This window comes from Pleuronectes platessa, chromosome 5 (assembly GCF_947347685.1).
Source record: "Pleuronectes platessa chromosome 5, fPlePla1.1, whole genome shotgun sequence".
Classification (NCBI taxonomy): Eukaryota; Metazoa; Chordata; class Actinopteri; order Pleuronectiformes; family Pleuronectidae; genus Pleuronectes; species Pleuronectes platessa.
The window spans coordinates 26,779,934-26,799,651 of NC_070630.1; the positions used below are offsets into that span (position 1 = coordinate 26,779,934).

The following is a 19,718-nucleotide window of genomic DNA, read 5'->3' on the forward strand; positions in this document are numbered from 1 at the left end:
GGCAGCAAATGTCATCATTGGTGCTAGACAGCAGTGTTTGTGTGTGGGATGTTTTGGCTAAATTCATGGAAGTGGAGACACAATGCCAGTCTTTAACTACAGTATAGTATGTCTTCACAAAATGTCATGGAAGCCTATTCAATAGTTGTTGAGATATCTCAATAAGAACCAAAGTGGTAGACAGACACTTTGCAATCCTTGTATGGCTAAACTCTTAAAAAAACAAAAAACATTCACAACAACATTCGAAAACATTGAATACACTTACATTTTTAGTTTACTGCTAAATTAAATAAAGAAAGTCGCTACTGTCAAGGCCGTTTTTAAGAGACAGAGCATTTCCTGCTGAAACCCGCCATCTAAAATCATACATCATTATATTTATTGATCTGAGTTTGATGTTATTAATGTGCTACATGATCACCATAAAGTTAAAATAAACCGCTGTAGCTGTAGCTGTAAACATTTGGCTGCTGTTAATGTGAAAGTGAACCCACAGCAGAGAGTTTCTGTTGCATGTGTATCAAAATGAACAGTGGTCGTCTTGTGGTTTTGTCCCATGATGCTTAGAGGCGTTAGGTTTGACACACCATCTCACTGCTGTTCACATAGCTGTTAACAATGAATGCAGACAAGTGGATTTTCCCTTTAGCCCTGTGTTTCCTTTGTGCATCTTCAAACGGTAAGAATGAGATATTTAGTTTAAAACTTTGAATAAATCAAAAGCTTTTTCATCTGGGATAGTGGTGTTGATCAAAATTGTAATAATTATTGGCTAATATCATTGTTTGATCCATTGGTCCAGTTTTTCAGTACTTTTATTTTTAATCTTTTTTTAATCTTTATCTTAGTTTTCTTTTAGTTATTGTGGTTGGCTATTTAGATTTACATGAATCTGACTGCAGTGTAATTTACTTACTTATATTTAGATATGTTTAATGTTGTAAATATATAGATTACATTTTTTTGATTTAGTATAATACAACATTAGTTAAAATTGTAGCTTACATTATCATTTTCTTATTCTGCTCAAACGGTCTCTTTAATTGTTATCCAGTGACACAACATTTATTCTCAATGCTGATTGTTAATGCTGAGATATCATAGCAATGAAAACAGGAGGAATCATTTCTATTGTTGATGCACTTGAATAAATGAAGCTCATATGAACCAGAAAATAATTCTCGAGTACCTCTCTTCCCATCAAGATGAGCAGCACTTTGAGAAATTGTGCGGGCAGAATCCGTATCTGTGTGAGATGCACACAGTCAGCACTCCACTTGGCTCGTCTGTGCTTCTTCCATGCAACTTTACAACCAGTGGCCTCAGGTGGGTGTCGTGGGTCCGCGCTTCCGGGGAAAACCTTCTCCATCTCATGTCTGATGGCCACGTGCAGTTCATGCTCCCCAAAGAGGGCCGTGTGAAAGTGTTCCCAAACCAGGGCTCAAGGGGGAACTACCCCATCAGGATCGATGACCTTCAGGAATCTGACCTAGGGTGTTACTGCTGCTTGCAGGGGAATAAGTGTCATCAGGTGGACTTGCATGTCACAACAGGTATGTAGGTTTCTCTGTGAATGTGGTAGTGAGTGCAGCAGGTCTGTGAGAGAGAGACCTGCAACCGTTTCCTTTCCAATTCATAAACCGTGTAGACCACACGCTTGAGAGCGGACAAGATGAGCAAGAGTTTCCTGTGGACGTGTCTTTGTAAAACCATAACTTCTTTATGCAGACACACTGAGTGAAGAGACATGGCGTCTGATCTACATCTGTGTTGGTGTGGTAACGTTCATCCTGCTGGGCGTCGGCAGCTACTGTGAGTACCTGTCCAGTCCTACTCTTTCATTCCTCTGAAGTTAAAGACGTGTAGAACATGTGATTGAGGGATGGATGTATTAATTTGTTGGTTGCTGGTTATTTAAAACAACTGTTTTTATTTCAGTCCTCCACAAAAAGATGACGCAGGACAATACCACCAATCTTGTAGGCGTAGATATTGAGGGTAAGCAATAATTTACACTACAAAAGATAATGTTTATACAGTCTACACTATTTATCTTGATTCTGAGTTGCCACAGATGAGGTCACATCCTTTCTTTATGGTTGAGGGACACATTGATGTTTTATCAATCATTTGATATATGACCAGCTAAGATTGTTATGAGCTGCTGGATTTGTTAAAACTTAAATTAGAAAGAAAATGATACGTAACAGAGAACATAGGAAAAACTAGATCTCAGTAGCAACATTTTCTTTATGAACAGCATTTACTGGATCTGGATTTTTATTTGTATCTGCTAAAAGTTGCACACACAAATACCAGTCCCCTGAACATGCAACATTTTTCAAGATTCATGAATTATTTTCTCACAAATTTAAATGTTGAAAAACATCTTCTTTCGGTTGAGTGGCTTTTGTAATTGTGAAAAACAGACAGAAACATAAACTCCTTGGGGGAGGTAATGGAAATTAACATATTCTGACAAGAGGATGAAAAACATTCGGAAATACAAATTTTGTTAATGTGTCTTACTATGTCTTCAGGACTTCTACATGTGTATCATCCTTAAACAGACGGGACTCTATTTCCTGTTTGACAACTTCATTCTCTATTCAACACCTTTGCGCCTCAAAGCTCAAAGAGTAACAGTAGAAATAAAAAAATATAGGAGGGATAGGGTTAGGATTAGTATCAATTCAAATATTTAAAGGTTACAACACATATTTACCATAATAACATGAGATTGGTATTAATAATCTGCAAACTCAGTATGAAAGACAAAATGCTATTGAGAGTCAAACTATTGATTCATATGTATAATGCATTAGTCAGTGACCAACCTGCACCCACAGACCGAGGGCCACAACATGAAGAACTCGGAGGTAATCCGCAGCTACACACACATACAAATACAAAGTCTTTCAATCAACAATCATAATTCATGGATTACAGTTCTTGGCATCTGCATTGATTGTCCATCAGTTGGTTTCCAGGCAGGTTATGTAGGGCTTACATTGTGGGGTGGCGAGGGGAGGGTGTATGAAACTTAAGGCCTAATTATACTCCTGCGACTGCAACCGCGGAAGGCCACGCAGCTGCATCGACGGACTCGTTTTGGTTTATGCTTCACTCACGTGTTGCGCATGTTGCAACGCAATTCACCGCCAGAACCCTAGGCGGAGTAACGTTTTGTTTTGAAAACAAAACACACAAAGAAGAGACGTCTTCTTCTTCGTCGAATCTTTATTTACATCGCCACTCCGGCTCCTCATAGCCTATTTCTGGCGGACAAATCGGCCAGTCAGTGACGGGTTATACAAGTGGTCATACTTTCGGATCTCTTCTGCCAAGTGCTCTTCTATTTGGTCCATATTCGTTCTTCTAAATCTTCCGTGATTTCCGCGTATTGTGGGGCATGAAACCGGAAACTAGACTCCGGACGGGATGTAGTAAGCAGACCAATCACAAGCCTTGCGGGCTGCGTGGGGCTCGCGTCGTTTTGTCGTGTAGTTAGAAAAATTGGCGGACGCACGCAAGCCCGCAGAGGGCACGAAAGGGGCGTGTTGCGTGTCTTGCGTGCATGCGTGCGTCCGTGCAACACGAGTATAATTCGGCCTTTAGGTTACTTGAAAGAAACATAATGATAAGTATTCGCATGGGATAATGTTTGTCTACACATGCTTTGTTCATCAACTACGTAACTATGTCTTCAATGTAAAAAAAAATGTATTAGTGGAAAGAAGGGGCTGTTAAAGGATGACACGGCCCATTCCTTCCATAAATAAATAAAAAAAACTGACACTGTGAAGTGTCAAGCTCAGATTTCCCCTAATGCTGGTCTCGCTGTTGAAATCCACTAATCAACCACCCCCATCCATGTGATCTCGATCCACAATTTGTTTCTTTTTCTTTTACTTTCTCTATAGGAGCAGACAACCATAGTCTTGTTTACGGTGCGTTCACACAGCTCTATGTCCACATTTGGATTCACCTTTTTAAAAAGCTAATGTCACTCTATCCCTCTTAACACAACACTAATTTCAGTGTCAGTATTTCTTAACTTATCAAATTTTTTTTAAATTAGAGAACGACGACCAGGACCCAGCCAACCAGCAGGGGGGCCTCAAAATAAACTATTGTAGTACTGTAGGTCTCCCTGATCTATACAGAGCTCAGACAACTCAGAGCACCGTTTATGCAAACTTGAACCAGTTTAATTTTGAGATGGTGGAGAGTCAGAGAACTACACACAGATTCCAAAGAGGTGCATATACATACCTTCTTACTGACTGACCTACCTTACTGCCTACCTGCCTGCCTGCCTGCCTGCCTACCTAACTACCTACCTACTGACAGTATCTACCTACCTATCTACCTGCATACCTGCCTGCCTACCTACCTAACTACCTACCCAACTAACTAACTAGCTAACTACCTGCCTGCCTGTTACCTACAGTATCTACCCACCTAAATACCTACCTACCTACCTACCTACCTACCTAACTACCTACCTACCTACCTAACTACGTACCTACCTACCTACCTACCTACCTACCTAACTAACTAACTAACTACCTTCCTACCGACATATCTACCTACCTAAATACCTACCTACCTACCTACCTATCTACCCACCGACCCACCTACCTACCTACTGAGTAACTAGGTTTTATCTGGCCTCCCTAGAAGTCTACGACAGATCAGGAAAATCCTGTTTCACTCAACATGATTATGGTAATTTTAATACTTTTCATGATTTCCATTCTGTCAGGAATTTCACTAATTTCTTTTTTTTCACAGTTAACCAAGACGAAATCAGCAATCAACCAACCATGTCAGCTACAGTTGAGAATCATGAGAGAGGTATTTTGACATTTTTGTCTTTTATCATCCATCAGAATTAAAAAATAATAATGTCCTTACTGTTGCATTCTATATTACGACAGGTTTCAGGAAGAAGAAAGCCAAAGCGAGTGAGTGCTGACTTCATATGTGCACATGTTTCTGATTAAATTATTCTGTGCACTAAGCTTCTCTGCCACTTTTCTGCTCAGATCGTGAATACAACAACCCGATATACAACAGAAGCCAAGAGCAGCTCAACAAATAGAGAGCCAGCTGTCGTGATGTTTTCAGAATCAGCATCCTGTCATGATTACAGTCCCTCATCAGTCATTTCCTGTTTGCTTTTTCTCTTGTTAAGTTCACAAATAAAGATCTTCAAACCCAAACAAAGCTTATCTTATTTGATCCTATCCAATCTCATCTTATTACACAATACTGGACAGATTCACAATAAACAATAAAATGTAATTTTGGAGGGGATTAAGATCAGGGGACTGATTCCAGAATTTTCCATGTTTTACCATAAATGGTTTTTGATGAGAAAAAAAATCTGGAGTGTTTTAGGAACTGATATCTGTGAGTGTGTGGCCTGTTGGGCCTCGGTGGGGTTGTGCTCTCTACTGACGGGCATTGCTCTTTGAGCTGCTCTCACTCTGGATGGAATCATGTCAATTAAGCCAGATGTGAACCACCTGCTCCACCTGTGTCAGCAAACAAAGATGGAGACTTACTCATCAACTGCTGTCTGGGTGACATTTATATCTTTACCTCTGCTTCTTTTGAAATACAAAGCCCACACTGCTTCAGAACTATATCAAGCAGCAGCCTATAACACCGTGAGTAATAATAACAGCTTGCTCTGCCTTGACGGGTTCATGTCTGTTAAGATATCAAAGGTGCAATTCGCTGATCTTCCTCATGCCATTTACGTCCGTGGTAAGTCAGACAATTAAAAAAACATACCTTGCGTGGTAACAGTACAGCTCTGAAGTGGTTGTGTTTGCTCTGTTGTTTGTGTTCACATTTGCACTCAGATGAACACAGTGGATATTACCAAGCCGTCGCAATAGCAAAACACTGCCACTACTTCCTAGGTGAAAGTGATACTTTCATGATCTTAACAATTGCTTCCCATGGCTGTTTTGTGAAAAGACAAGTAAGTGAGTAAAATAGCCTTTTAAACCTTTGTGTTTATTTTTAATGCAGATCTCTATATATTTTTTACTATAATCCAATTTTCTTTTACAATTTTGTTTATTAGAAATACACCACTAGTCTGACAGTTGTTATCATGACACTAGTAGACAGAGGAGGATTTGAGGTGTTCGAATCAATACCTCTCATGTGTGAATGGAGAATTAAAGGTAATTCCAACAGATAAATATTGTAAAATTATGATTATTTCTATTGTTTGTGTTTGTAATTATCTGTTTGTTTTCTGCAGAGGCAAACAAAGAGCGCTATCCACCAGTGCCGAGACAGCTGTTCTGCAGCAAGGATGGGTTTAACATCACCATCAACCAGAATGCCACAGTCCCGCCTCTGAACATGAACGATGTCTGGATCCCCTCCGGTCAAAGCCACATCTGTGAACCCAGAAAAAGATCCACAGATGCTGTGACTTTCCACTTTCCATTCACTGATTGTGGTGCTCAGTCCATGGTAAATGTCAATCGGTTTCTTCCCTTATACTCTCTCTGATGGGTCAGATAGTTATATACACTCCTGATCAAAATCTTAAGACCAGTTATAAAATTGCATGAATTTGCATTTTGCACTGTTGAATCTTAGGAAGGTTCTAAGGAGAGTTTCAAAATGCAAAAAGAAGATATGGGAACAAGAGCCCAAAAGTTGTGAGCAGGCAATTTATTGAAAACAACAATTCACTGAAGTAGGTTGTTCATCAGCTGATCAAAAGTTTAAGACCACAGCTAAAAAAAAAAAAAAAAAACTCCCAAAACAGAAATTAAAGTGTCAAAAACTGACTCAGTAATGAGTAGCTCCACCATTATTGTTGATCGCTTCAAAAATTTGTTTTGGCATGCTTGATGCAAGTGTTTCCAAAAGGCTAGTGCGAATTTTGCGCCAAGTGGTGAAGATGGCTTCACGAAGGGCATCCACTGTCTGGAACTGAAGTCCATTTTTGTAAACTTCCCTTGCCATCCATCCCCAAATGTTCTCAATTGGATTAAGATCAGGGGAACACGCAGGATGGTCCAAAAGAGTGATGTTATTCTCCTGGAAAAAAGTCTTGGTCAGACGGGCATTGTGAATTGGAGCGTTGTCCTGCTGAAAAACACAGTCGTTACCACACAGACGAGGGCCCTCAGTCATGAGGGATGCCCGCTGCAACATCTCCACATAGCCAGCTGCTGTTTGACGCCCCTGCACAACCTGGAGCTCCATTGTTCCATTGAAGGAAAAAGCACCCCAGATCATGATGGCGCCCCCTCCACTGTGCCGCGTAGAAAACATCTCAGGTGGCATCTCCTTGTCATGCCAGTAACGTTGGAAGCCATCAGGACCATCAAGGTTACATTTTTGAATTTTGAGAATAAAACTTTCTTCCACCTTTTGAATGTCCCATGTTTGGTGCTCCCTTGCAAAGTCTAAACGGGCAATTTTGTGGCGTTGAAGGAGACGTGGCCTTTGAAGACGTTTCTTGTTTTTGAAGCCCTTCCTTTGCAGATGCCGTCTGATGGTTATTGGGCTGCAGTCAGCACCAGTAATGGCCTTAATTTGGGACGAGGAACGTCCCGTGTCTTGACGGACAGCCATTCGGATCCTCCGGCTCAGCGCCGGTGAGATTTTTTTGGGTCTACCACTTGATTTTTTTGTTCCATAACCCTGAGTATCTTTTAAGAAATGCAAAATGACTGTCTTACTGCGTCCAACCTCAGCAGCGATGGCACGTTGTGAGAGGCCTTGTTTATGCAGTTCAACAATCCTACCACGTCCAAAGACGGTGAGCTTTAATGCCTTTGCCATCAAGAGATCTTCACAGTGTGATTACTTGACAGGAAATGACATGGAATCCAAATTTTTTCACAGATTTTGGCTTTTAAAGGCTGTGGTCTTAAACTTTTGATCAGCTGATGAACAGCCTACTTCAGTTAAATTGTTGTTTTCAATAAATTGCCTGCTCACAACTTTTGGTCTCTTGTTCCCATTAACTCTTTTTGCATTTTGAAGCTCTACTTAGAACCTTCCTAAGATCCAACAATGCAAAATGCAAATTCATGCAATTTTATAACTGGTCTTAAGATTTTGATCAGGAGTGTATGTGACTGGGGCCGGCTGTGGCTCAGGAGGTAGAGCACATAGATGCAAGGAATTTGTGTGTGAATGGGTGAATGGCAAAAATAATGTATTTTAACGAACTCAGAGTGGTCATCAAGACTAGAGAAGTGCCATATAAATACAGAACATAGATCATTTACTAAAAAGAACAGGTTTGTTTTGTGTTTCGCAGGTGGAAGATGGAGTTATAACTTACTGGGTCAACATGGAGGCAAAACAACGTCCACAAAGAGGCTCTATATTTCGTGACACTCCTTTCAAGTAAGAATATGATCATATATACACGTTGCTGCTTGAGAGATTTTAATATTGTTGGTTCTTTCAACTTGCAGGGCAAGGTCCACATCCTTAATATGCGTTGAATATGGAGCTCCCATAGTTTTAATTGACTATATGATGCAAGGATGTGTCTGTCTCTGACAAACAAATTCACAATGTTCACATCTGTGGTACAACATACTGATTTTAACAAGACATCAGAAGGGGTCAAATTCTTCACTGCATCTAGCTACATGAACAAAGTTGATTACGTCTCATTTTCAAAGCTCACAGTCCAATTTAGTTTTCTTGTTTTGTTTCAGTCTCACTGTGAGTTGTAGGTTTGAGCTGGTCAAAATAACACAAGCATGGATCAAAGTTCAGGGAGAACAATCTGAGTTCCCGTCAACTTTGAGAAACACAGGAATACTCAGGACTGAAATGAGGTTCGCCAAAGGTCAGTTTTTTTTTTATCACTCCTGCTTTTTATTTGATTGTCCACAAAGTGTATTCTTTCATAATTTAATGTCTATGTATTTTTTTAGTAATCATCTTTCTTCATAACCAAAGAAAACGTCTTCAGAATTTAAATGCATAATTTTTACTCTGGCTATTTGAGTGCACAGTGAAACGTTGCCGTTGCCAACTCTGTATAAGACAACTTTTTTTTTAATCTCTTATAGATTCTTCTTACAGTTTTTTCTACTCCCCTCAAGACCCTCCAGCAGTGATTGAGCTTGGCCGGCCTGTGTACGTGGAGGTGTCTCTTCTCAAACACGAGGATAAGGACCTGGTGTTGCTGCTGGATGACTGCTGGGCCACACCGACAGAAAACCTGTATGACCCGCAACGATGGAACCTGCTTGTCAACGGGTTAGCAGCCGTAAAAACTATTTGGCAGATGTGATCTTTTCAGAAATTATCAAAACAAAATTTAAGCGATCTGTACTTTAAACGGAGCGTATACTGTGTTTGTATCCGGCCCAGGTGCCCTTCTACTGGCGATAGTCACAGAACCGTTTTGTTGCCAGTCGTCCCCAGTAAGGAGCTGACGTGTCCCTCTCTTCACAAATGGTTTGTGGTCAGGATGTTCTCATTTGTGAAGCCCACAACATCTGAAAACCAGGTATGTATGGTGCTGTCTTTGCTCATTTTAAGTCTTGATGCTTTTAATTTATTGTGCAGATCTACTATTTCAGGTATATTTTCACTGCAATATAGAGATCTGTAAAAGACCAGGCTGCTTACAGTCCTGTAGCAACGGTAAGTCAAGACGTCACTTTTTTGTTCAATGATTCTGGTTGATTGACAGTCTTGCATGCATGCAACACCAAGTGAATGATACGTCTTTCTATTTCTTTCAGAAATGCGTAAACTAAGAAGAATTACACCAGAGCCAGGACAGAGGATTCTTCCCAGTGTGGTCTCTGGTGGACCCCTTCTTTATCGACTTTAAATATCCAGAAAAAGAAACCTGCTACCTGAAGTCGTATTTGGAGGCCCCAAGATTTATAACAGACATGTCCTTGATTTGTGATAAAAATAAATCGACACTTTGCTATATTGGTCTTCGATAGGGTCCCATTAGGTAACTTTTTCTTGATCGACTCAACTCATCTGTTGATTGTATCTAATAATGCAAGTTGTCAGAAAGTCTTGTCCCAAAACTCGAACTGGTGGAGCAGTTTTCCTACATGATAACCCATTTATCAGAGGAAGCAAGGCAGTCTCCCTATGCGAGGTCTTCTTTCTGTTGGTTTGGGTCATTTTCTTTTCACAGTGTGAACACCTTTCAAATGTTTGTACAGTTTATCAGTGGATCACGATGACTCACATACCGTCACCCTCCTAAACTAATGGCCCAAGTCGTTTTGTCAGGTTTTTCAGAAAACACAATCAAATTCACCAAATGTTAAATATATGATATTTATTAATTTCACTCAAAAAGGTTATGACAATTGACAAACTTATAACTATGTTTGTCAATTATGTAACATAAGAGGAATAAATGACCTAGGCCAATTTTTTTAACATGCCTTTGTGACTTAAGCAATTTTAAACCTTCAACTCTGTCAACAATAATGCATAACTAACAAACAAATAAAAATAATGCTTAGGAGGCATGTTTTTGCTGGGTTCTTGACTGATGCCAATAAATGTGGCAAATTGTCAAAGAAGTGATGACACTCAACGGGCATGACGTTTTTCATTGACTGGAGGTCCTGGAACTTCCTCTCCTTGATTGGCAGAGCACCTGGAAACATCCTTACGGAGCTTTTCCACTCTTTGCTAAATGCTAGCTTCATGGACCTAGCTATTTTGCTGACTAAAATGCTGACTATAAAGACTGACTAAAAAGACTAAATAGCTATGTAATGATTATAGCCTAGCCTATATTATAGTAACCCTCATCATTTCCAAATAGGGGACGAACCATGAATAATGGACATAACTTCTGCGGCTAAGTAGATTTTCGTTCTATTTGATGCAGACGCCGTCTTGAAAAGCTTGTAAAATTGTAAGTCACGCTCTTGACATAGGCCATTATTCTACAGGGATAGAATCCCATGATCTTTTCAACTGAGGATGTATACGATTTTACCAGAGGTGGCCAGCATCATGAGGAGATGTTTTAGGCAAAAATAAATCCTTTTTGTCAAAAAATGACTTGGGCCATTATTTTGGGAAGGTCACGATATTGAAGAAGTGCATGAACGTTTACATCAGTTTAGGACTATTGTTTGTGAGCTTAGTCTAAAATAAACAAACTCCCACATGAAAGATGTTCTCCTCTACATTGAGCCATATTTGTATTCTTGCATACGCTGAGCATGGTTTGTATGTGCACACTGTATTGGCATGAGACCATGTGCTTTTACCAAATCTGTAAATAAAGATGGATGACACATCCCAACGTCCTCCCACTATTCAAAAATGAGGCCAAAATATTCGATATGAACACATTGAGAGCCAGAGTCTGCGCAGTGAGGTTCTGCCGCTATACACACTTAACCAATCGTGTGTCAGTCTCGGCTGTCAATCACGATGTTTCACTGTGTTTTAGTATTAATGAACTAATTAAAACCAAACATACCACAAAACAAGAACTAGCTAAAATGACAGACAACTTCCTTTACGAAAAATTTGACGTGTACTTTGATCTTTTAGTTTGATCCATGTCCCATGGACTATAATGGATGAGGCAGGAGTCATGACCTGCACTGCAGAGAGCCATCAGGTGGCACTGGAGGTCCTTGGGCTTCATTTTTTGGGAGCCGTCCTTGTCATCCATCTTTATATGGTGTCTGTGGTTTTTGTGATATGATCATTTTATGAGTGAACAGTGTTTATTAATGTAGGTTTTAACATATTTATGAGAAACAAAACTTTTATAAATGTTCCTTCTCAAACAAAAGCCCTGCTTCAAGTCAATTGGCTCGTGAAAGTCAAGTCAATAATAATAATTAATAGACTGATGTAATTTGCATTAACTGATGTATTAATTACTTGTAATGTTCATCTTGTATGATCTTTTTTATGATTTTTTTTTACGTGAGTTTAATAAATCTGCTAGACTTTTATTTTGGTAGAGGAGTTTGAGTCACGTGCTCATTTTTAGACCAATAGGAGAGCAGAGCGGGTTAGTTTGCGGAAGTTGCAGAACTTGTGTCCTCTGAAATGATAAATGCTAAAGAAATAGTTGTTGTTTGAAGTGTAATAGTGTATGTGGGGCTCACTGCTTTTCTCCTCACACAGTAAAATCGTTCAGTTATGTCCACATCAACCAGACGGGACCGGAAGGACGATACCGAGTTAACAAACCTGCCGATCCATCGGCACAAAACCAAACTGATCGAGGCTGTAAAAAACAGCTCTTTTCTGCTTGTAACCGGGGAGACCGGCAGCGGGAAAACCACACAGCTTCCACAGTTCCTGCATCAAGCTGGTGAGAAGTCACTTGTGGTCAGTCCGTGTCAACATCCTCACACATCTGGGCCGCACCATCACAGATCTGAACTTGTCATGTTGATTTGGTCTCCTGACAAACACATGCAACCAATATCACGTGTGTCGGATAACAAGGATGTTAGACGCAGGCTAATGACATCTTGGGGACTTCTGGGACGTCCTGGTGGTGCATCACAATTGTATCATGGTGGTATGGGAATGTGTACTTTGGAGATGGTCCATGAGGATTATTTTTGTATACTGAGATTAAAAAATGTTTAGATAAACATGGAGCTTGAAAGGAGCTTCAAAACGACATGAGAACCATTTCTATGTGACATGTATAAAAGGAGTTATGACCAATTAAAATCACCTAAAAAGCTTCATGAGCCAATATCTCCCTTAACTAAGATCGGAGACACGTACCTTCCATCAGTCTGTCCATCCATCCATTATCTATACCCCTTCCTCTGGGGGTCATAGGCGGACCTGGAGCCAATCCCAGGTGACATTGTGAAAGAGGTGGTGTACACCCTGCAAAGGTTGCCGATGTATCCCAGGACCGAAAGAGAGAGGAAGCCAGTGTACCTGCAGAAAACAATCTGAACGGCCAATTTCATTTGAAACTGATGGTGCGACCCAACAATTTTTGATGATTTGATCCGTAAAGAACCAATTCTGCAGCCCCATCCCTGATAATTTGGTATTGTATGAGTTACCACTACTGCTAAACACATAAGTATTATTTATTACGTTAAAAGACAAAATCTAAATACAATTTGACCTAAAGAAATCAACCACTTCATGTTCCCTCTTCTCTTCCATATAGGTTTTTGTAAAGATGGCAAAATCGCTATCACCCAGCCCCGCCGGGTGGCTGCCATCACAGTGGCCCAAAGGGTAGCCCAGGAGATGCAATGCAATCTGGGAAGAGAAGTCGGCTACCAAGTGCGCTTTGATGATTGCACATCACAGGTGAGAGGCAGAGATGGGACGACCCTGCAGAAAATCCAGCATCTTTATTGTGAACGTCTGATAACTTGGAGGTGGGTCTGTGTTTGAGCCAGGACACGGTTGTGAAGTACCTGACGGACGGATGTTTGCTCAGAGAGATTCTGGCAGACCCTGGACTGTCTCAGTACAGTGTTGTGATCTTGGATGAGGTCCATGAACGCAGCCTCAACACAGTGAGTCAACATATTCACAGAATGTACATCAACGCATGTGAATCCTGCACTGAGCATGTGTTTGTATTTGTTTGTATTTGCTGCAGGATATCCTCCTGGGCTTATTAAAGAAAGTCTTCTCCGACCCCGTTGAGGCCACAAAGGGTCGATCCTTTCCGCTGAAGGTGGTGGTGATGTCCGCTACATTGGAAACTGACAAGCTTTCAGCCTTTCTCGGCGATTGTCCCGTCTTTGTTATTCCTGGGAGGACGTTTCCTGTGGTCTGCACATTCGGTTCTGCCGTGGGACCAAAAGATGTAGAAAGCACTGGTTATTTAAAAGAGGTACTGAGTTATGTTTGGAGTAGTGAGGAAATAGTGTGAACATTATAGTGACCACAGTTTTCACGAGTATCAGTATAGTTGTGGTATTATTAAAATGTCCTGAACATTTTCAGGAAGTACAGATTCACAAGCTAAAGTAATTAAATGAGGTATAATAATGAAATAATATAAATATAATTCTTTATAGTAAAAATAGTAATATAACCAACACCAAATGTGTAACACTAATACTAAAGGAAGAAGGCTTTGGTATGTAAGTAGTTTTTTTGTTTGATTTTTGTTTACAATAAAAAATTCCAGTAATGCAGTTTTAACTATTCACAACCTTAAATAAGTTAATAAAATGATATATTAGTTTTTCAAAAGTCTTGGAGTAATTTTAGAACATCGTGATAATGCTGAGGGCTACTCAGTTCACTTCAGCTCAGTGTGTAAGTCTTTAAGTTGCACACTGTTTCATCCCTATTATATACTATATTTAAGTCTTTTTATTTTAAGATTCTTACAGGGAAAGGCTATTACTTTAACATTGATTGTTGAAGTTGGTTGCATTTGACTGCCTTTGTTCCCCAGGTGGTGAAAGTGGCCCTGGATGTGCACACCAGTGAGATGTGTGGGGACATTCTTGTATTCTTAACTGGTGAGTTCCCATAATCAGGCCCTGAGATCACATTAAACCTTAAAGGTCTGTCCGTATTTTTTCGTACTTGTCATCCAATAAAAATCATCACACACAGTAACTTTGCACAAGAAAGATGATTTCTATATTTCTCTAAAAAACTAAAAACAAAACATCGGGTCCATCCAAACCTGATAAGCCGCCAGGAACAAGGACAATTTCGTTTTCTGATAGAGGAGCTGTGAAATTATTTTGGTCTATTTCAGGATGTAAGTGGTCCAGTTTGATATGTTACCAGCACTGATACCGTATATTGAAAATAAGAAAACTCATTTGTGAGATGTGATAGCTTCTCAAATTACTTTTTGAAACACCTGTTAAATGAAAAAAAAAACAGCATATCGGAACCTGATTCGAAAATTGAATGACAGATTCAAGTTTTGGAGTCTGTCTGAAAACGTGATGTGAGGTCGTATTTATACATTTATAAACGTGCGACAATTGATAAATACGGACTCAAACTTTAATGCAGACAAAATCAGCCACATGTTTTCTCTTTATGTTTGACAGGTCAGTCAGAGATCGAACGCGCCTGTGACTTGCTATTTGAAAAAGCAGAGTCTATAGACTATCGCTATGATGTGGAGGACCAGACGGTGGAGGGTCTTCTCATATTGCCGCTTTATGGATCCATGCCTACTGGTAAACACACAACTGCTACGGTTGTTACACCTGACTGCGAGATAGATTTTTACAAGTTGAAGTTAGTGTCTGCTTTTTTGTTTTTGTGTTCTTGTCATAGAGCAACAGAGGCAGATCTTTCAGCCCCCGCCTCCGGGAATAAGAAAGTGTGTAGTGGCCACTAACATTGCAGCAACATCTCTCACTATCAATGGTATAAAGTAAGTGAGGCCTGTGGTCAGTGCTTTATCATATGTAACCATGAAATTGAGACATTAAATCAACATCACTGAAATGTTTCAGTTAAGCCACTGAAAAGCTAACATCACTTTCTTCTATAGGTACATCATAGACAGCGGGTTTGTGAAGCAACTCAGCCACAACTCACAGGTGGGCATGGATATCTTGGAGGTGGTGCCTATTTCAAAGTGAGTCGTGCCGAATGTAGAATTTTTTCAGACCTGCATATAGTTTTGTATTAAAGGAGACATATTCTGCTCGTATTCAGGTTCATAATTTTAATTTGGGTTATTACTTTAAAAAAGCTTACATGGACACAGAGATTTTTAAAGTCAACAGATATTTACCTGGTTAAATAAGTGTTAAATAAACATGCTCTAATGTTCAGAATACACATCACTTTCCTCATTCAGACATGACTTGGCTTGCATTATGCAAACGTGGGACATCAAGATGGTGTTGAAATATTGACCGGATTACTGACAAGGCTTTTCAGGAGCTTCATGAACAGTGTTTTCTGTGGTGAAGAGGAGCTCTTTGTGCTTTTTAACTTTGCTGTCCATTACATGAACAAAACAAAACACTAAAAGGGAAAAAAAACTGAAAGCATAATATGTCTTTAAAACATTTTCCTGCCAACGGTAATGGCAGTAAGGAAAAAGGATTTTCGTCTGTGATTAGGAGCGAGGCTCAGCAGAGAGCAGGCCGAGCTGGAAGAACCTCAGCGGGAAAATGCTTCCGGATCTATTCCAAGGAATTTTGGGAAAAGATCATGCCTGAATACACGGTTCCAGAAATCCAGAGGACAAGTCTGACAGCAGTCGTACTCACACTCAAGTGCCTGGGCGTCCATGATGTCATCAGGTACACTGGTCCCCATTCTGTATCGTTTTGCTTTCCTAATTCCTAAAAATGTATTTATTAAGACTTTAATGTCTAAAATAATAAGTTGATTTTTTTTAAGATTCCCTTATCTGGACTGTCCAGAGGAGAGGTTTATTCTAGAAGCACTAAAACAGCTCTATCAATTCGATGCTATTGACAGGTGAGTGGTTTCACGTTGTCACTAAATGTTTGGTTCAGTAGTTCTTGTTGAAGTTTCCTGAGCTCTGTGTGTCTGATGCTTGGACTGCAGGAGGGGTAGAGTGACCCAGCTGGGGGAGCTGATGGTGGAGTTCCCGCTGCAACCAGGCCTCACCAGGGCTGTGCTCAAAGCCGCCTCCCTCGGCTGCCAGGATCTGCTTCTTCCTGTGGCCGCCATGCTGTCAGTGGAGAACATCCTCATCAGGCCAGGTCAGTAGTTTACCTTTTGGGTTTATCTGGGGATTTGCTTCTAAGTAAAGACTACAAGGGCGAAGAACACACTTGTCTTATCTATATACTTATCTATTCTGACTCGTCCGTCAGTCCTTGTGACAGGAAATGGCGTGTGAAGATGAAGCCCCTTTTTCCATGGGTCAAAAAAACCACCAACATCTGGCTTTTGTCCGCAATAGTATGGATACAATTGGCATATGCTCTTGGGTCAAACGACTCTGCAGTGGACCCAAGTTTTTATCGTCTCTTTCGCCGCCGATGACAATCAAAGGCACGTTATGATTGTGCCGGTGTCGGCACATAAATAGCCATGAATGTTTTTTAGTTTATGTGTGTTATAGCATTTTTTCATCTTCATATGATGCATGATGCAACTCAGACAAGACAGCAAACTGAGAGCTTCTCAGTTACCGTTGTGTGACGTTAAAAAATTATAGAAGGGCAAACTCCTTGTGATATCCTCGGATATCAATTATCAGATGCAGAAACATAAACTTCTATTGAACTGGTTTTATTGCTAGAACCAAAATGCTACATTACAGCATGACCAATGTGGGGGTACGTCCTTACCTGGCTAGGGTCATACACACCCTGACCACGACTCTATCTAATCCCCACTATGCAAATAGTGCTGGCCCTGGACTCTGATAACATATCAATAACCCCTTCATGACACTCCTCTACAAGCTATGGGAAAGGAGTCATTTGCCTTTTTATGCATCTCAACTGGCGACGGCATCATATTTTCAGGTTGTCCTTCAATATGTCCATACCCAAGGTGGTCAAAGGTCACGGTGGCCTCATATGAATCTGGGGGGAAATATATGTGTACTGAAACTGCACTGGTTGTTGAGAGCAGACAACCCCACTGTGGTATTTCTAGTTTAGCGGGTTAGCCCATATAAAAAAAACAGTCTGTCAGTGAATTTCAGTGTAACTGATCTCATGCTCTCTTCAGGACACCCTGAGAAGCTGAAAGAGGCAGATAAGAAGCACAGAGGGCTGGCTAACAAAAGCGGCAGCATGAACGATTTTGCCACACTTCTGAGTGTGTTTCAGTCGTGCAAATCCAGGTAGAGTACAGAATACATTACTGCTGCAAGTTCAACCTGTACTATTTCTAGTTGCTTGTATAAATGAATGACTGTGTCTCACTTGTATTATCACAGCTGTCATATTTGTTCTGTTCTGCAGTGACAGGCCTTCTTCATGGTGTAAAGAGAACTGGATCCACTGGAGGGCGCTGAAGTCAGCCTTTAGTGTGGAGACTCAGCTGCGAGAGATCCTCCTCCGCCTCCAGAAGGTACAGCAGTGTGTTGTTTTCACATCGCTGACTGCAGCATGATGTGTATCTATTCTCTGTTGATGTAAACATTAGTTGCTCCCCACATTATTAACGTACTTGAATGAAACCTCTGAGCAGATCTGTGTTGTCAGATATTCAACTCAAATATACTGTCTTTTGTTAATTTGGTGTTTGCCCAAACACTGCAGAGCTAATTAGTTTAATTGTCATTATTATTTGTATTGTCTCCCAGAGGAGAGATTTCCCCGTAGAAACATTTGATGGCGACAAGAATGAACTCTTCAGACGATGCCTGTGCGCAGGATATTTCACCAACGTTGCCAGAAGGTATCACCAGGGCTCATTTCATTTACCCACATTTAACGCATTTGGTGTTTTGGGATTATTTTGTGGTTGAAAATAATTTTTGGTTAATTCCTTTCCATCCCACATTCTATAGGTCTATGGGAAATGTGTTTTGCACTATGGATGGACATGGATCCATGGTTCACATTCATCCGTCATCATCGGTAAAGTTTTTTTTAAGACATTAAAAATAATTGTATTGAAAAACACAGTTTGAAGATGCATCGTGTTTTGAACCCAAATCAAAAATGAAATTTTTTTATTTCTGTCGCCATCGTGAATCCTCGCAGCTGTGTGACCAGGAGGGGAAGCTGAACTGGGTCATCTTCCACGACATGCTGGTGACTTCACGGGTGTACATCAGGACAGTGTGTCCAGTTCGGTATGAGTGGGTGAAGGACTTGTTACCTAAACTCCATGAGGTGGACGTCTATGAGCTGAGCAATGTGGCAAGAGAAGAAGTGACTGACGAAGAGATGATAAAATGGGAGACCAAGGAAGCAGCCAAAAGACCACCAGGTTTTATGAATATCTACTTATTATTTGTGAAATTGTGCTACAGTTTTATGGTTGGTCGAAAGTGGTGCCAGAGACTACCCACCTAAAGCACTGGGTGGATTAAAAAGCCAAAAAGAAAATGATGATCTGAAGTGTTTTGCTGGATGAATGAATTGATAATCTATACCAAGACATGTATGACAAGTTAATAAATTACCCCTGTGCTTCTTTCAGAGGTTTCTACTGAGGATGTCCTGAATAAGCACGAGAAGCGAAACAACGAAGCCTCTGTCAGTGATGCCCGTGCTCGCTACCTGCAGCGAAAGCAACAGAGACAACAAAATAAAACTCTCTGACAGAAAACACCTCCTCTTGATGACAGGATTCATTCAAATTAATACTTTTGAAAATAACAAATGAATAATAAACATTTTTTTACATTTATACCATTGCCTCTTTCTTGTTTATTCCCTGCTTCACTCAAAATACTGTAGCATTAGTTTGCACTGCCAAGGAGATCGTGTTTTCAATCGGTTTGTTCGTTTGTAAGTAAGATTTAGCAAAAATACTGTACGGACTTGTGTCAGGAAAGAACTTATTAAGATCTGTCTGGATCAGGGGACAGATCCAGAATAGCTTTTCCACTTTCTCCCACATTTCCCTGGAGAAATTGGACACTTTTGCAACATATTAGTTGATTTCTCAGAGAATAATTCATGAACATTGCTAAAAGTTTTCAGGACTGTTAGGGGACTCATATTTATTCTCCTACTTGAAACACATCAATCAATAATTTGACACTTGGTAGTAGTGGCCCATTTTATTTCTTACTTTTATTATGAAATTGATTA

At 40.3% G+C, this 19,718-nt stretch overlaps 3 protein-coding genes across 12 annotated transcripts; all 3 read left to right on the plus strand.

Moving 5' to 3' along the window:
* Window positions 1–545: 545 nt before the first annotated feature.
* LOC128440450 (uncharacterized) lies at window positions 546–5,235 on the plus strand. Of its 10 annotated transcripts, none has more exons than XM_053423168.1 (11): window positions 546–682; window positions 1,209–1,556; window positions 1,732–1,815; window positions 1,942–2,001; window positions 2,829–2,882; window positions 3,927–3,953; window positions 4,085–4,264; window positions 4,687–4,734; window positions 4,801–4,863; window positions 4,947–4,973; window positions 5,055–5,235. In XM_053423168.1, exons 1-11 carry the CDS (start codon window positions 622–624, stop codon window positions 5,108–5,110), a joined length of 1,008 nt encoding a protein of 335 aa, XP_053279143.1. In that variant the 5' UTR covers window positions 546–621; the 3' UTR covers window positions 5,111–5,235. The 10 variants fall into 10 exon arrangements, with proteins under 10 accessions (XP_053279143.1, XP_053279145.1, XP_053279146.1 ...); XM_053423170.1 differs by having other exon boundaries at window positions 4,690–4,734; XM_053423171.1 differs by lacking the exon at window positions 4,687–4,734.
* Window positions 5,236–6,280: 1,045 nt separating this feature from the next.
* Window positions 6,281–11,411, plus strand: LOC128440451 (zona pellucida sperm-binding protein 4). Its single transcript, XM_053423181.1, has 7 exons — window positions 6,281–6,507; window positions 8,318–8,406; window positions 8,727–8,860; window positions 9,120–9,276; window positions 9,391–9,529; window positions 9,603–9,666; window positions 9,768–11,411. Exons 1-7 carry the CDS (start codon window positions 6,394–6,396, stop codon window positions 9,857–9,859), a joined length of 789 nt encoding a protein of 262 aa, XP_053279156.1. The 5' UTR covers window positions 6,281–6,393; the 3' UTR covers window positions 9,860–11,411.
* Window positions 11,412–12,034: 623 nt separating this feature from the next.
* On the plus strand, window positions 12,035–19,311 carry dhx40 (DEAH (Asp-Glu-Ala-His) box polypeptide 40). The gene is made up of 17 exons (XM_053423148.1): window positions 12,035–12,349; window positions 13,181–13,326; window positions 13,419–13,538; window positions 13,625–13,861; window positions 14,435–14,501; window positions 15,051–15,182; window positions 15,283–15,382; window positions 15,503–15,589; window positions 16,083–16,265; window positions 16,366–16,446; window positions 16,537–16,694; window positions 17,677–17,791; window positions 17,913–18,021; window positions 18,257–18,351; window positions 18,464–18,533; window positions 18,660–18,888; window positions 19,102–19,311. Exons 1-17 carry the CDS (start codon window positions 12,175–12,177, stop codon window positions 19,221–19,223), a joined length of 2,226 nt encoding a protein of 741 aa, XP_053279123.1. The 5' UTR covers window positions 12,035–12,174; the 3' UTR covers window positions 19,224–19,311.
* Window positions 19,312–19,718: the final 407 nt, after the last annotated feature.

Excerpts from the sequence above, each read along its gene's own strand:
- LOC128440450 (XM_053423168.1), top strand. The coding sequence starts at position 622 with ATGAATGCAGACAAGTGGATTTTCCCTTTAGCCCTGTGTTTCCTTTGT. Across the intron at positions 683-1,208 it reads CCTTTGTGCATCTTCAAACG|ATGAGCAGCACTTTGAGAAA; the intron begins GTAAGAATGAGA and ends CTTCCCATCAAG. Across the intron at positions 1,557-1,731 it reads GGACTTGCATGTCACAACAG|ACACACTGAGTGAAGAGACA; the intron begins GTATGTAGGTTT and ends TTCTTTATGCAG.
- LOC128440451 (XM_053423181.1), top strand. The coding sequence starts at position 6,394 with ATGAACGATGTCTGGATCCCCTCCGGTCAAAGCCACATCTGTGAACCC. Across the intron at positions 8,407-8,726 it reads TTTCGTGACACTCCTTTCAA|TCTCACTGTGAGTTGTAGGT; the intron begins GTAAGAATATGA and ends GTTTTGTTTCAG. Across the intron at positions 9,667-9,767 it reads CTTACAGTCCTGTAGCAACG|AAATGCGTAAACTAAGAAGA; the intron begins GTAAGTCAAGAC and ends TATTTCTTTCAG.
- dhx40 (XM_053423148.1), top strand. The coding sequence starts at position 12,175 with ATGTCCACATCAACCAGACGGGACCGGAAGGACGATACCGAGTTAACA. Across the intron at positions 15,590-16,082 it reads GAGGTGGTGCCTATTTCAAA|GAGCGAGGCTCAGCAGAGAG; the intron begins GTGAGTCGTGCC and ends GTCTGTGATTAG. Across the intron at positions 16,447-16,536 it reads CAATTCGATGCTATTGACAG|GAGGGGTAGAGTGACCCAGC; the intron begins GTGAGTGGTTTC and ends CTTGGACTGCAG.